This window comes from Bufo gargarizans, chromosome 9 (assembly GCF_014858855.1).
Source record: "Bufo gargarizans isolate SCDJY-AF-19 chromosome 9, ASM1485885v1, whole genome shotgun sequence".
NCBI lineage: Eukaryota > Metazoa > Chordata > Amphibia > Anura > Bufonidae > Bufo > Bufo gargarizans.
The window spans coordinates 189,971,518-189,984,975 of NC_058088.1; the positions used below are offsets into that span (position 1 = coordinate 189,971,518).

Below are 13,458 nucleotides of genomic sequence, written 5' to 3' on the forward strand. Positions count from 1 at the left end.
GGACGGTCAATGATTTGCCTGCTGTCCGGGAGGGGGGCAGAGTCCGGTTACACATGAGCGTTCTATGTTCTATGGCTCCGGGTCACTAACATATCCTAGACCCCTATAATGACCTCAGGTCCGGGAAACTGATCCCCCCCCCCCCCAGGCACAGCAGCGATGACAGCACGTAGGATGGGGTCCGAAATCCCCTCCGCGGATCAATATTGGGAGTGTAAAGGGCGCTACTGATGTCAGGAACCGGAGGTCTATTAAAGGGTACCTATCATGATCTGATCTGTGAGGGTCCGGATGCTAGAGCCCCCCCAGCGTCTTCGTCGGACCAATACCTGGACACGCGCCTTGTCCAGATGGGACAATCCCTTTAAAAGGGTTTTCTGAGACTTATATACTAATGGCCTATCCTCTGGATCTGATCGGTGGGGGTCCAGCGCCCAGGACCGCCGCCCATCATCTGTTTGAGAAGGCAGCAGCGCCGCAGCTTTCCCTAGGCCATGTGACGTCACGTTCATTGGTCACATGACCTAACCGCAGCTCATCCCCCGCGATACCAAGCACAACCACTATACACTCTACGGAGGGGATGCTCAACCTGCGGCCCTCCAGCTGTTGTAAAACTACAACTCCCATCATGCCCTGCTGTAGGCTGACAGCTGTAGACTGTCCGGGCATGCTGGGAGTTGTAGTTTTGCAACAGCTGGAGGGCCGCAGGTTGGGCATCCCTGCTCTACGGCATGAGCATGCAGAAGGCCACGACAGCTGATCGGAGGGGGTCTAGGGTTTCAGACCCCCACTGATCAGATACTCATAGGTCATCAGTATATGTCTCGGAAAACTGTTTTAAAGGGATTGTCCCATCTGGACATTAAATGGGATATGGATGTGCCATAAATGTCCAGAAGGGAAGGGAAGGGGGTCCCACCTCTGGGACCTGCTTGTATCTCAACAACAATGGACGCAGTGCACATATGGTGTCCTCTCCATTCACTGCTATGCTGAGCGCGCCTATTTTCGGAAGCGCCGTAGCAGTGAATGGAGGGTGGCAGCTCATTTGAGAGAGGAGCGGGTCCCAGAGAGGAGACCTCCACCTATCAGACATTTACATCACATCCTGTGAATGTCCCACATGGGACAACCCCTCTAAACGGACCTCCTGTAACTGCAGTCACAAGCGCCGTTCGCCTTCCTAATTTTTGATCTTTGGAATTTTTATTAATTTTTATTTTAACACAGCGTTCACATTCACAGTATTTCTGGTGGGTTTTACCCCCTTTCATTCATGTGGGAGGAAAGAACCTCTAGATACAATATTTGGGAGGTCTCTCGAGCAACATGGCACCCTTCATACATACAGCAGGACAAAGGCAGACGGATACCTCCGAGCCGACTAAGCCAGGGACGTATTCCACGTCATCCTATAATGTAATAAATTAACCTATAGTACACGTAAAATTACATAGAAAATAAACAGTTTTACAAATGGCTTTAGCCTTTTTAAACCCTGGGCGGAAACAGCAGAATATATATATAGAGCTGAAATGACCCAAAAGAAACACCCCTCTCACCCCTGAGATACTCAAGTACTCAAGTGTCAGTAAATAAAGCTGCGCAGGGAGCGGAGAAAAATATATAAGGGGCGAGAGGCGTCACAAAACCGCGACCACGCCCTGCAATACTGTGACTATCCACTGGGGGCAGACTACAGAAGTATCGCTAGCGGTGGCATACGGAACTAGTCTACCGCTGCAGAGGGAGCCAGGTCTTTACAGCAAATTTTGTTCCTTCATGTAATGCCGGAGGGCAGCAGCGGTCTCCTCTTCTCTGTTCTTAAGTGCTCTGGAAGATGCGAATACGTTGGCTGATGTCCCTGCGGCACAGGGGGCACGTCTGGAGGGCGTCTCCGCAATTGGTGCAGCAACAGACGTGACCGCAGGGGAGAAAGATCGCTTGGGCCTGAAAAAGAAAAACGGCGTGGAGTCGTAATATCAACCTTGGTCAGGGGTGGCCCTGTGGTTGCTTCTGATTGGCCGAGAGAGCCTTAATTAGCATATAAGGCATGGAAGCTCCACCGTACTGGGTCTAAAGGACCCCCATACATTAGATTACCGTCGGCCAATCCAGAGCATTACAGAAGGGCTGGTCGACTCTCATAGAAGGGTCGGGCGCAGTAAATTTCAATGAGAGAAACCACTACCAGAGGTGTCTAGCAGCAGTTTTCTTCTCCCTATAAAAACATGCATGCTCGGCCAAACTGAGCATGCATGTGTACAGCTACTGAAGGAGTATGTGCACTGTGATGGTGACATATACTACTTGGTGCTAAATCTGCTTTTGCTACTTGTAATGACTCCAGGATACATCTTACCTCTAGCTCCATGCAGACCACGCACTCAGAGATCCTGTTCGCCACATCAGGTAATGGGAGTTTAGGAGAGCTCGGGCTGGGCTGGCCAGCTGGGGGGGCGCTGGGTCCCACCTCGGAGGGTGTCAGTTTGGGCGACTCTGTTTTGGAATGAGAAAGACTCACATTACAGCAGCATACTGGAGCGTTAATACTCATTAAGACAGGATCCTACAGACAAAAGAGCCTGGAAATTGATCTAGAAGGTGCAAACTGATCCAGAGATCAGATCTCCTGACCAGTTTTGGAAATACTGTTGATATGTTTGTAAGGACACAGCGGGGAACCAGAGGGGTCTGAATGATGAGGGTCCTACTTCCAAACCATGCGTCTTTATGGTGGCTCTCCCTATGGCACTTTTAAGAACCCTTTAAATTAGCTGCCATTGAACACCCACCTATTCCTTAAGGGACAAGAAGGTTAGATAAAAAAGAAAAACGATGGGCAGAACTAATACACTGTTTATTGCTTAGTGCAAGCACCTCGTGGGCGGAGCAAGGCACAGTCACTCTCCGCCCCTGCAGATCCTGTACTAGGCATAACACAGTATCACTTATACCTAGAGTATTTGAAGCGGTTGTCCGACATATCTCCATTTCATCAAGGCAGCCCCCCTGACTTGAGCATGCTCTTCTTTGCCCTGTGCTTAATCGCGCAGGGCAAAGGCATTTTTTGGAGTTCCGGTGACATACCGGGCTCTCCATGGGGATGCCAGGCGGAGGCTTACACACAGCAGTGAGCCTGGTGATGTCACCGGCTTTAGCGCTGCCCTAGCATCAGAGCCGGTGACGTCACCGAACACGCTGCTGGGTGGAAACCTCCGCCCGGCCGTGTGTTATTGTAAATAAAAGAGCCCGTGCCCCGCGCGATTCAGCGCAGGGCAAGGGAGCGCATCGGAGCATGACATGCTCCGATGCTAACATCAGGAGGGCTGCCTGGGTGAAATTATGGGTATGTCCGGGTTCAGCTCTGAACCCGGACAACCCCTTTAAGGGTGTTTTCCCATTAAGAGTATTTATCACCTGTCTAAAGGAAAGGTTTGTCTCCAGCCAACCTCCTGGCCCCACAGATGGCTGCTCTACACAGGCTGCACATAGCAGGACCCATAAATTACCTCTCCTGAGTCTCCGAATCTCTCGAGCCTTCTCGATAATGGAGATCTGCAAGCCAACTTCTGCAACGCCGATCTGCAGTGAGAGAAATACACCTCCATATAGAATCCTGCTTGAGCGTAGTAAAGCCATGCATACGTAAGAAGATCCTGCACAATTACCTTCTTGAGATCAGCAGCCGTCATCTTCTCCAGCATCTCCAGACAGAACCTATGATGGGCAAATATAGGCAAATACTTCTCGGCTGAAAGCTCCCTGAGAAGGTCCACCAGTTCCTGCTCCAGCCCTTCCTCCTAAGAAACAGAGACAAGACCTTGAGTTCCAATGAAGATCAAGTAGTTGACAAGAGGGCGTGAGGTGATCTAGAACCCACCTGAAGTCTGAGAGACAGAGGCTTCTGATTCAGGAGCCTCTGGTACTGGATCAGCCAATAGTTTTCTTGCTTGGCCTCGCTCTTTGCATCCATTTCCATCTGGAGAGAGGTGGAAGGACCCATTAAAGATACTCCATTAATAAGACTACCCTACTGTGGCCACAAAATGTCTAGTTGGGTACATTTCCATGTCATGGTCATAGTTTTCTCTTAAAGGGGTTGTCTGGTGTACAAAACCCACATTCTTCGTTAGCGGGATAGGGAGGGGTCTTCACTCTGGAGGACCTAGCCATTGATTTCAGTGGGTTTCTTGTAATACTTCATTTTGCCTGCGGTGGTGCTGCAGGGAAACTAAACACTTCTTGCCAGGTTCCCCAGCCGATCACAAAAGATCAATGGAGGTTCCAGTTGCAGGACAAGCTAAGATCAGAAGATAATCTTCGGGGCACCCTTCTAACAATAAAGGATGGTTCATAGTGGACGACCCCTTTAAGATCTCTGAAGAACTCACCAGTACGGCCAACAGCTCTTCTTCTCTCTGTTTCTTGTCCTTAAGAAGCTGCTGCAGGAGATCACTTAGTGCCTGGCGCTGCTCCGCTATCATCCACTGGTGCAAGAAAAACACAGTCAAATACAAGAGGTAATGGGGACCACCGAACACATTTTTGGAGAAAATTTAGTCTTGGGGGAGGGGGCAGGATCCTAACCTAATTGGACTATATATATTGCTCAAAGATGGGATTGGGGGGGGGGGGGGTACTGGGGCAGCAGTGGGTCAAGCGTGATCTATGGATAGATGAGCTGCTAATAGGAAGCAATGGTGCAAAAAAAAAAAAAAACAGAATGAATCGAGCAATTCACCTTCATGTACCCAAGGCATAACTTTCTGTGATAGAGGGTAGGGTCTTTGGTAGGGTATTGGCATTTGGGCCTAGGCTGGCCCTACAGTATAAAAAATGTATATGTATCTGTTTGAGAATCAGACATGTAGTGGTGTGAGAAAGTATTACCCCAAATGAAACTAAAAAATTGTGACCTGCAGTACCACTTTTCACCACACCAACAGGGATTTTTTTTTTTTTTTTGCATAGACAACAATGCAACAGCGCCACCCTCTAAGGTTGTGAAGTCAGACCAAATGTTAATGTAATAACTATGGATCGAAGCAAACCACAGAGATGTCTGGTGCCGCCTATCAGTCAGCACAAGCTGCTTCACCATCTGCATATTTCACAGGAGGAGGAGAAGCTGCTCCTTTAAATGAAGAATTAAAGGGGAATGAACCATAATGGCGGGAGCGTGCATACTTCTGCTATATGTGTGACTAGCATCAGGGTGACGAGATTTGGATTTATTGTTACCAGTGACACAAAACAAGCAAACATATAACTTAAAAGACAAGAACAAAAATAACACAAAGCTAAGAACATAAAGGAAACACAGAAGAAAGACGCAAAGAAGGAGTAGAACAATAACTCTCATCCTAACTGCATTATAGGAGTTCAACTAAGCTGTTAGGGGTCTGTCTGTCAACATGCTTGGACTGGACAAATGTACGTACAAAGTGACTCCACCAGCAGAATAGTGAGTGCAGCTCTGGAGTATAATACAGGATGTAACCCAGGGTCAGTACAGGATAAGTAATGTATGTACACAGTGACTGCACCAGCAGAATAGTGAGTGCAGCTCTGGAGTATAATACAGGATGTAACTCAGGATCAGTACAGGATAAGTAATGTATGTACACAGTGACTGCACCAGCAGAATAGTGAGTGCAGCTCTGGAGTATAATACAGGATGTAACTCAGGATCAGTACAGGATAAGTAATGTATGTACACAGCGACTCCACCAGCAGAATAGTGAGTGCAGCTCTGGAGTATAATACAGGATGTAACTCAGGATCAGTACAGGATAAGTAATGTATGTACACAGGGACTGCACCAGCAGAATAGTGAGTGCAGCTCTGGAGTATAATACAGGATGTAACTCAGGATCAGTACAGGATAAGTAATGTATGTACACAGTGACTGCACCAGCAGAATAGTGAGTGCAGCTCTGAAGTATAATACAGGATGTAACTCAGGATCAGTACAGGATAAGTAATGTATGTACACAGTGACTGCACCCGCAGAATAGTGAGTGCAGCTCTGGAGTATAATACAGGATGTAACTCAGGATCAGTACAGGATAAGTAATGTATGTACACAGTGACTGCACCAGCAGAATAGTGAGTGCAGCTCTGGAGTATAATACAGGATGTAACTCAGGATCAGTACAGGATAAGTAATGTATGTACACAGTGACTGCACCAGCAGAATAGTGAGTGCAGCTCTGGAGTATAATACAGGATATAACTCAGGATAAGTAATGTATGTACACAGTGACTCCACCAGCAGAATAGTGAGTGCAGCTCTGGAGTATAATACAGGATGTATCTCAGGATCAGTACAGGATAAGTAATGTATGTACACAGTGACTCCACCAGCAGAATAGTGAGTGCAGCTCTGGAGTATAATACAGGATGTAACTCAGGATCAGTACAGGATAAGTAATGTATGTACACAGTGACTCCACCAGCAGAATAATGAGTGCAGCTCTGGAGTATAATGCAGGATGTAACTCAGGATCAGTACAGGATAAGTAATGTATGTACACAGTGACTGCACCAGCAGAATAGTGAGTGCAGCTCTGGAGTATAATACAGGATATAACTCAGGATCAGTACAGGATAAGTAATGTATGTACACAGTGACTGCACCAGCAGAATAGTGAGTGCAGCTCTGGAGTATAATACAGGATATAACTCAGGATAAGTAATGTATGTACACAGTGACTCCACCAGCAGAATAGTGAGTGCAGCTCTGGAGTATAATACAGGATGTAACTCAGGATCAGTACAGGATAAGTAATGTATGTACACAGTGACTGCACCCGCAGAATAGTGAGTGCAGCTCTGGAGTATAATACAGGATGTAACTCAGGATCAGTACAGGATAAGTAATGTATGTACACAGTGACTGCACCAGCAGAATAGTGAGTGCAGCTCTGGAGTATAATACAGCATGTAACTCAGGATCAGTACAGGATAAGTAATGTATGTACACAGTGACTCCACCCGCAGAATAGTGAGTGCAGCTCTGGAGTATAATACAGCATGTAACTCAGGATCAGTACAGGATAAGTAATGTATGTACACAGTGACTGCACCAGCAGAATAGTGAGTGCAGCTCTGGAGTATAATACAGGATGTAACTCAGGATCAGTACAGGATAAGTAATGTATGTACACAGTGACTGCACCCGCAGAATAGTGAGTGCAGCTCTGGAGTATAATACAGGATGTAACTCAGGATCAGTACAGGATAAGTAATGTATGTACACAGTGACTGCACCAGCAGAATAGTGAGTGCAGCTCTGGAGTATAATACAGCATGTAACTCAGGATCAGTACAGGATAAGTAATGTATGTACACAGTGACTGCACCAGCAGAATAGTGAGTGCAGCTCTGGAGTATAATACAGGATGTAACTCAGGATCAGTACAGGATAAGTAATGTATGTACACAGTGACTGCACCAGCAGAATAGTGAGTGCAGCTCTGGAGTATAATACAGCATGTAACTCAGGATCAGTACAGGATAAGTAATGTATGTACACAGTGACTGCACCAGCAGAATAGTGAGTGCAGCTCTGAAGAATGTATGTACACATGACTCCGCTGTGGATCTGATCAATTGGTACTAACTCTTTTCATCATTAATCCTGACATCTTCCATTCCGTGTGCTTTTCTCGTTATACTCTGGATCTCCACAGATGGCGACACATTATTCTGTTATTTTCCTGAGGTTTAGGTTGAGGGGGATTTCTCATCACAGAAAACATATTAATACGGTGTCTGGTTTCCAGGTCCCCCTGTGGGAAATTGCTCATTCTGCAAGGGGAATCCATGGCCAACCTCGCCGTTCCCTGCAGTGACCACTACAGGGCAGAAGTAGTACAACATGCGGCCATTCAGCTGGACAACCTGCATCTGCCAGAGCAGATAGTCTTCTTAGAAGGGGGCCCTAACCTTGCAAGGGACCCCGCACCTAACCTCATGTCTGTAGGAGACTTGAAAACTATAGATTTAAAATATAGTATTTTGATGCATCAGTTCAGATTCCCTATGTCACGTTTCCACTGGGGGTGGAGCTAGAAATAAGGGGTGGGGCTGTGACAACCTGCCATACACCTTCCTGGTCGTTACTTTTTTGGTGGAGCAACTTTTTGAATTTCAAGTTTTTATTCACTTTTTTTTCTCCTTGTCCCTTAAAATTTGCCATTTGAGTCTGACCACCAAGAGACGAGACATGAGACCCCCGAGCGTTAGTGACGGGAAAGGACAAGACTGACGAACGGACAAGACAAGACTTAAGATTGAGAAGAAACCAGATAAGACTGAAAGCAAGACGCCCGGGGCAACCATTATAATATGAAGCTACAGTGAGGCTCGAGGCACTGGCTACCTGATGCCTCACTGGTCCCAATCCCAGCTATTCTGATCTACGACGATACCATTATAACACCAGCGGGCCGTCCTTACGAAGGGCAGCATTTAAAGGGGATGCACAGGACTAGAAAAACATTTAAAAAGGCTTGTCCATCCCTGTGCAAAAGTCCTATCTCGTGTTGCAGCTCCACTGCAATACCGCACACAACCTGGGGACAGGCGTGGCGCTGTTTCTGGAAGACGGCAGCCATGTTTTTCTCATCCCTTTAATAATGACGGGAAAATCCCCCACCCCTGACGCCCAGGCAAAATATATAAGAAGCTTCCGGGAATTTTTTTGAAATTTTTTTTTCAGACCTCCCGGGGTAACCACATACCTGAAGTTCCTCCGTTTCCAGTTCTTGCCTCTTTACCTCCAGCTGAGTCAGATGCATTAACTCAGCTTCTATTAATAAAATCTAGACAGAAGATGAGACAGCAGGGGTCGGATGAAAAGGATCTCACCATCAGGAGTGATCGTGCTGATGGAGCAAAGCCTTTGGGGGAGGGGGGTTCTCTGCAGCAGCCTAGGGGTTAACTCCCAGGGGTGCATTAGGCTAGGTATTGCAATGCATGCATCAGACGTCTAATGCTACCTGCATACAACGCAAAGCAAAAGTAGCGCCGCACCGGTTCGCAGGTTGCGTGAGGTATTGCAGCTCAGCCCCATTCACTTCAATAAGGGTGTGCTGCAATACCGGACACAACCTGAGGACGGGGGCGGCGCTGTTTTTCTAATGCCAAGCAAATGCTTAACTAACAATTCACAATCGGTTTGGCTCTCATGGGGCAGAGGAGCCGCAGGGAACATACATCGGATCCCTCCTCTGGCTAAGAGCGGATTCATGGAATTGCTATTTAAGCAATTCCCTGCTTAATTCTTCCAAAAAGCTACAGAGCGACGTCGTAACTGGGGGTTGAAGCAGGATAGTCGCCGTCCATAGAAATACATTGAGTCATGCGATGTGCAGCCTTTTTCATATATTTTCAGCCAATGAGCAAAGGCTTTACTCCCAGACATCTCACAGCTGAGGGTTCGTTACAATGGATCCAGCCTAGACCAGGCATGCTCAACCTGCGGCCCTCCAGCTGTTGTAAAACCACAACTCCCACAGTGCCCTGCTGTAGGCTGATAGCTGTAGGCTGTACAAGAATGCTGGGAGTTGTAGTTTTGCAACAGCTGGAGGGCCGCAGGTTGAGCATGCCTGGCCTAGACAATGAGCTTTTCACACCAGCGGCACAAATCTCTTTCCTGTCCTGATATAAGAACACTGAATAGAATGGATGCAACTGTAGCAAATGCTCAGCGGTGAAAAGCTATTGGATCTTATGGTCATTTCCTCGTCTGGGTGCAAACAAGAATGTTGCTATTCATTGACAGCAAGCAGGAATGGACATGTAGAACTTATACCAGTCGAAAGATTTGTGTATTTTGAGATAAGCGGCGGCGGTGGCGACTGGTAGCCGCTCATCTGACTTCATGGAGGTAACGGTTAAATGTAAAATCGCTTTTTCGCGTCTACGGCCTATAACCTCCACAATGGAGACGGCAGATTCTCCCCATTTTCTTCATCGAGAGATGTGGCGAGAGAATAAAACTAAAAAGAGCAAAAGCCAGGCGGAGGAAGAGCGCAAAACAGCATGCTAAAATGTCAGCGATGAAGGGGAGCGCAGTTCATCTACTAAACCCTGGGGCCAAAGTATTTACGGAAGAGGATACGATAAACCTGCATTTCCCAGTGTCAGGCAGCAGCCTGCACAATACACCGTGCGTCCACTATTAAAGGGGTGTCCCAGGACTGGAATATTCATGGCCTCCTGTCCTAAGGATCAGATCGGTAGAGGTCCGGCTCCTGGCACCCCCATCCGCCAGCTGCAGCATTCCGGCCAGCTCCTCGTTCCCTGCGTTGGTTACCAGTGGCTGTGCCGGGTACCGCAACTACACTGCCCGCAGCTGTGCCATCTAGGCTAGGGCATGTGTCGCACCAATGTCACGCAACATTTTTTGTAATCATAGTCAATGGTGTCGCAAAGCGACATGCTGCAACCTGGAGGAATTCTTTGCCACTTTCGTGTCGCAGTCGCAGTGCGACACTGTTGACCATCGTTATATAAAATATCATGTGACTTTTCGACGACACATGTTGCTGTGTAGCCCTAGTCTAAAAGGGGTTATCCGAGATGCGCCGCGGTCCCATGCGGACGCCACTTCTAGGATTGCGTGCCATACATTGGGCACGTGATCCCAACCTGGAATGATAACCTGCAGAGCAAGCGTGAGTCTGAATCTCGTGCCAAAGTGCTGCGAGAGATTCACACTTAAGCAGGAGCAAAGGGTTCTCACCTCAGGCTGGGATCACGTACCCAATGTATGGAATGTGATCCCGGAAGTGGCAGCCGCATGGGGTCACGGCGCATCTCAGATAGCCCCTTTAAGTAGATGGGAGAGAGCTGCAATACCAGGGACAGCCACTACAAAATGTATGGTGCTCTATCTGGCAATCAATGATAGTGTGGTGCAGCAGGATAGACCCCCATCTCTCCCATATTGATGACCTAGCCCAGAGATGCTCAACCTACGGCCCTCCAGCTGTTGTAAAACTACAACTCCCACCATGCCCTTCTGTAGGCTGTCCGGGAATTATGGGAGTTGTAGTTTTCCAACAGCTGGAGGGCCGCAGGTTGAGCATGCCTGACCTAGCCTAAGGATAGGCATGAATATCAACGTCCTGAAAACCCCTTTAAACACTGTATTATGAAAAGTTCTGCAGAATTTCTAATGTACTTTACGTTTTCTTTACACTTTTTCAAGATCTCTTGTCTACACAAACCCACCTGTTCTCGTATCTGCCGATGCATCAGGTCTTTCTTCAACTGCAGGGCCTCAAAGGCGGCCTTCTGAATTTCTGACTGGAAGTGAAAGAGTTAACAACCGTTACGGGGTTTTCTGCCCCTGCGCATGGTTGGGCTCCGCTCACACGACCATGTCCGTTTTGAGGGCCGCAAAACATGGGACACTGGCCGCGTGCACCCTGGACTGCGGTGCAGACCCATTGGCTTCAATGGGTCCGCAATCTGCAAGATGCAGCGAGGAATAGGACATGTCCTATATTTTGGGATGCGGCCGCATGGAACAAGGGCTCTGCGGTCTGCAAAACGGACACGGTCGTCGTGTGGATGGAGAGACGTCTTCCTTACCTCCTGCAGGATCTGGCTGATGGCTTTACTCTGATCCAGTTGCTGCCACATCTGGATCTGCTGAATCTTGCGATCCATCTCGGCCAAGCTGTTAACAGGGGCAATGGGCACGTATTAGACATTAAATCTCTTTCGGTATGGTCCTGTGCTGATGATCCCCCGAGGCTGCATGCAAACTACTCCACCTAATCTCCTAGTGTTCTATAGCACGTCCATCCTAACTTCCTATGCCATATCTTCTCTGCTTGTCAGAGGAGGAGTATGCTACTGCGCTTGCTCAGCATCCCCTCTGACAAGCAGAGAAGATGCTGAAGGTCCAGAGACAGACTGCTCACCACACCAGGGATCCCTCCACACCACAACAAGGAAGATCCTGATATAACAACGGGGACCTCCGCTGATCAAGAGAACAGGGGTCCCGTAACAGGGACTGCCAGAGAAAGTAGAGCACAGCACTCGGCTATTTCAGGCAGTCTGATGATGTCATGCTCCGCCTGCCACTCCATCCATGATCAGTGGGGGGCCCTAGCGATCGGATCCCCATTGATCAGATACTTATCCCCTATCCTGTGGATAGGGTATACGTTTGTATCTTAGGACAACTCCTTTAAAAGATCATGAGTTAGGGGTGCAACATGACACAGGATGCCATAGCGAGATTCCCTGTGCTATGCTCGGCCCTTCGACATACTACAGTGTTTACGTTTTCCACGGAGCGTCCCTTTAAAGCTATGTTTAGCCTGAGAAGCCTCTGACGAGTCAATAGTCGCCACAGTGGGACCATGAAAGCCATGGACAAAGAGAGAGAGCTTCTTCTAGTAATGTTAGATTTTCCCTTTAAGTCCCGTAGCTGTAAACAATAAGGATGTTTTGCAAATCACTTATCACCGACTGAGCCGATCCCCGCGGCCGCACAGATAGGAAATAATTGACGGACAGTCAGCGATCCCCAGCTTACTGTCTAATCATTAGCATGCGCCGGTTATTAGCTGACTTATGATGAGGCACTGCACAATCATTGACAGCTCGGGCGCGTCGCTCGTGTCAGTGGTGGGTTTTTCCATCTCACCTGGAGCAGGTCTGATAAACCATCTCCTGACGCCGGGACTCGATGGCCACCTGCAGCAGCTTGTTCTTGTAGCTTTCCACTAACATCTGCTGCATTGCAGCTAAAGAGAGAGAGAGATAGAAGAAAACGCCGTCAGGACACATGTAATGCAGGTTGGAGCAGGTTTTATTGCCATTGGAAACCCAGTAGCTATAGGGGGTGGCAAGGGTAGCAATTGCAACAGGGCTCCTATGGCTAGACTACATGATATGGGGCAGTATGCTATGTATTGAGCACTGCATCCCATGACGGTCCAGAATCTCAGACTCAAGGCTGTCCATATAGCTACTGAAGGGTTTGCTACTTGAATGGCACCATGCAGAAATCCTGGAGCACAGAGGTGTTAGGTGGAGAAAGAGGCAGTACTTACACGCCACCTCCTTACGGCGCAGGTTGTCAGCTTCTTCCTGGGTAATTGCCATAAGCTGCTCCATTTTAATCCTGCAAAGCAGATGTGTGTAAGATAAATAGATAGATAAACAGACAGATAGACAGACGGACAGAGAGATAGATATGAGATAGATAGATAGATAGATATGAGATAGATAGATAGATAGATATGAGATAGATAGATAGATAGATAGATAGGAGATAGATAGATAGATAGATAGATAGGAGATAGATAGATAGATAGATAAACAGACAGTAAGACAGACGGACAGAGAGATAGATATGAGATAGATAGATAGATAGATAGATAGATAGGAGATAGATAGATAGGAGATAGATAGATAGAT

The 13,458-nt window shown here is 47.7% G+C and overlaps 1 protein-coding gene across 3 annotated transcripts in view; it reads right to left on the bottom strand.

Annotated features, from left to right (window-relative positions):
- Window positions 1-1,204: 1,204 nt before the first annotated feature.
- The window catches only part of LRSAM1 (leucine rich repeat and sterile alpha motif containing 1), a 31,837-nt gene continuing 19,583 nt past the window's right edge, over window positions 1,205-13,458 (bottom strand). For 2 of the 3 annotated variants that reach the window (XM_044306252.1, XM_044306250.1), the window contains exons 15-25: window positions 13,092-13,162; window positions 12,683-12,782; window positions 11,614-11,701; window positions 11,251-11,325; window positions 8,754-8,834; window positions 4,398-4,493; window positions 3,887-3,985; window positions 3,675-3,806; window positions 3,516-3,588; window positions 2,366-2,502; window positions 1,205-1,953 (exon numbers count right to left, since the gene is read on the bottom strand). In XM_044306252.1, the coding sequence (XP_044162187.1) occupies window positions 1,828-1,953; window positions 2,366-2,502; window positions 3,516-3,588; window positions 3,675-3,806; window positions 3,887-3,985; window positions 4,398-4,493; window positions 8,754-8,834; window positions 11,251-11,325; window positions 11,614-11,701; window positions 12,683-12,782; window positions 13,092-13,162 (1,078 nt within the window). In that variant the 3' untranslated portion in view covers window positions 1,205-1,827. The remainder of the gene's footprint in view (window positions 1,954-2,365; window positions 2,503-3,515; window positions 3,589-3,674; window positions 3,807-3,886; window positions 3,986-4,397; window positions 4,494-8,753; window positions 8,835-11,250; window positions 11,326-11,613; window positions 11,702-12,682; window positions 12,783-13,091; window positions 13,163-13,458) is intronic. The other variant, XM_044306253.1, reaches the window with a different exon arrangement.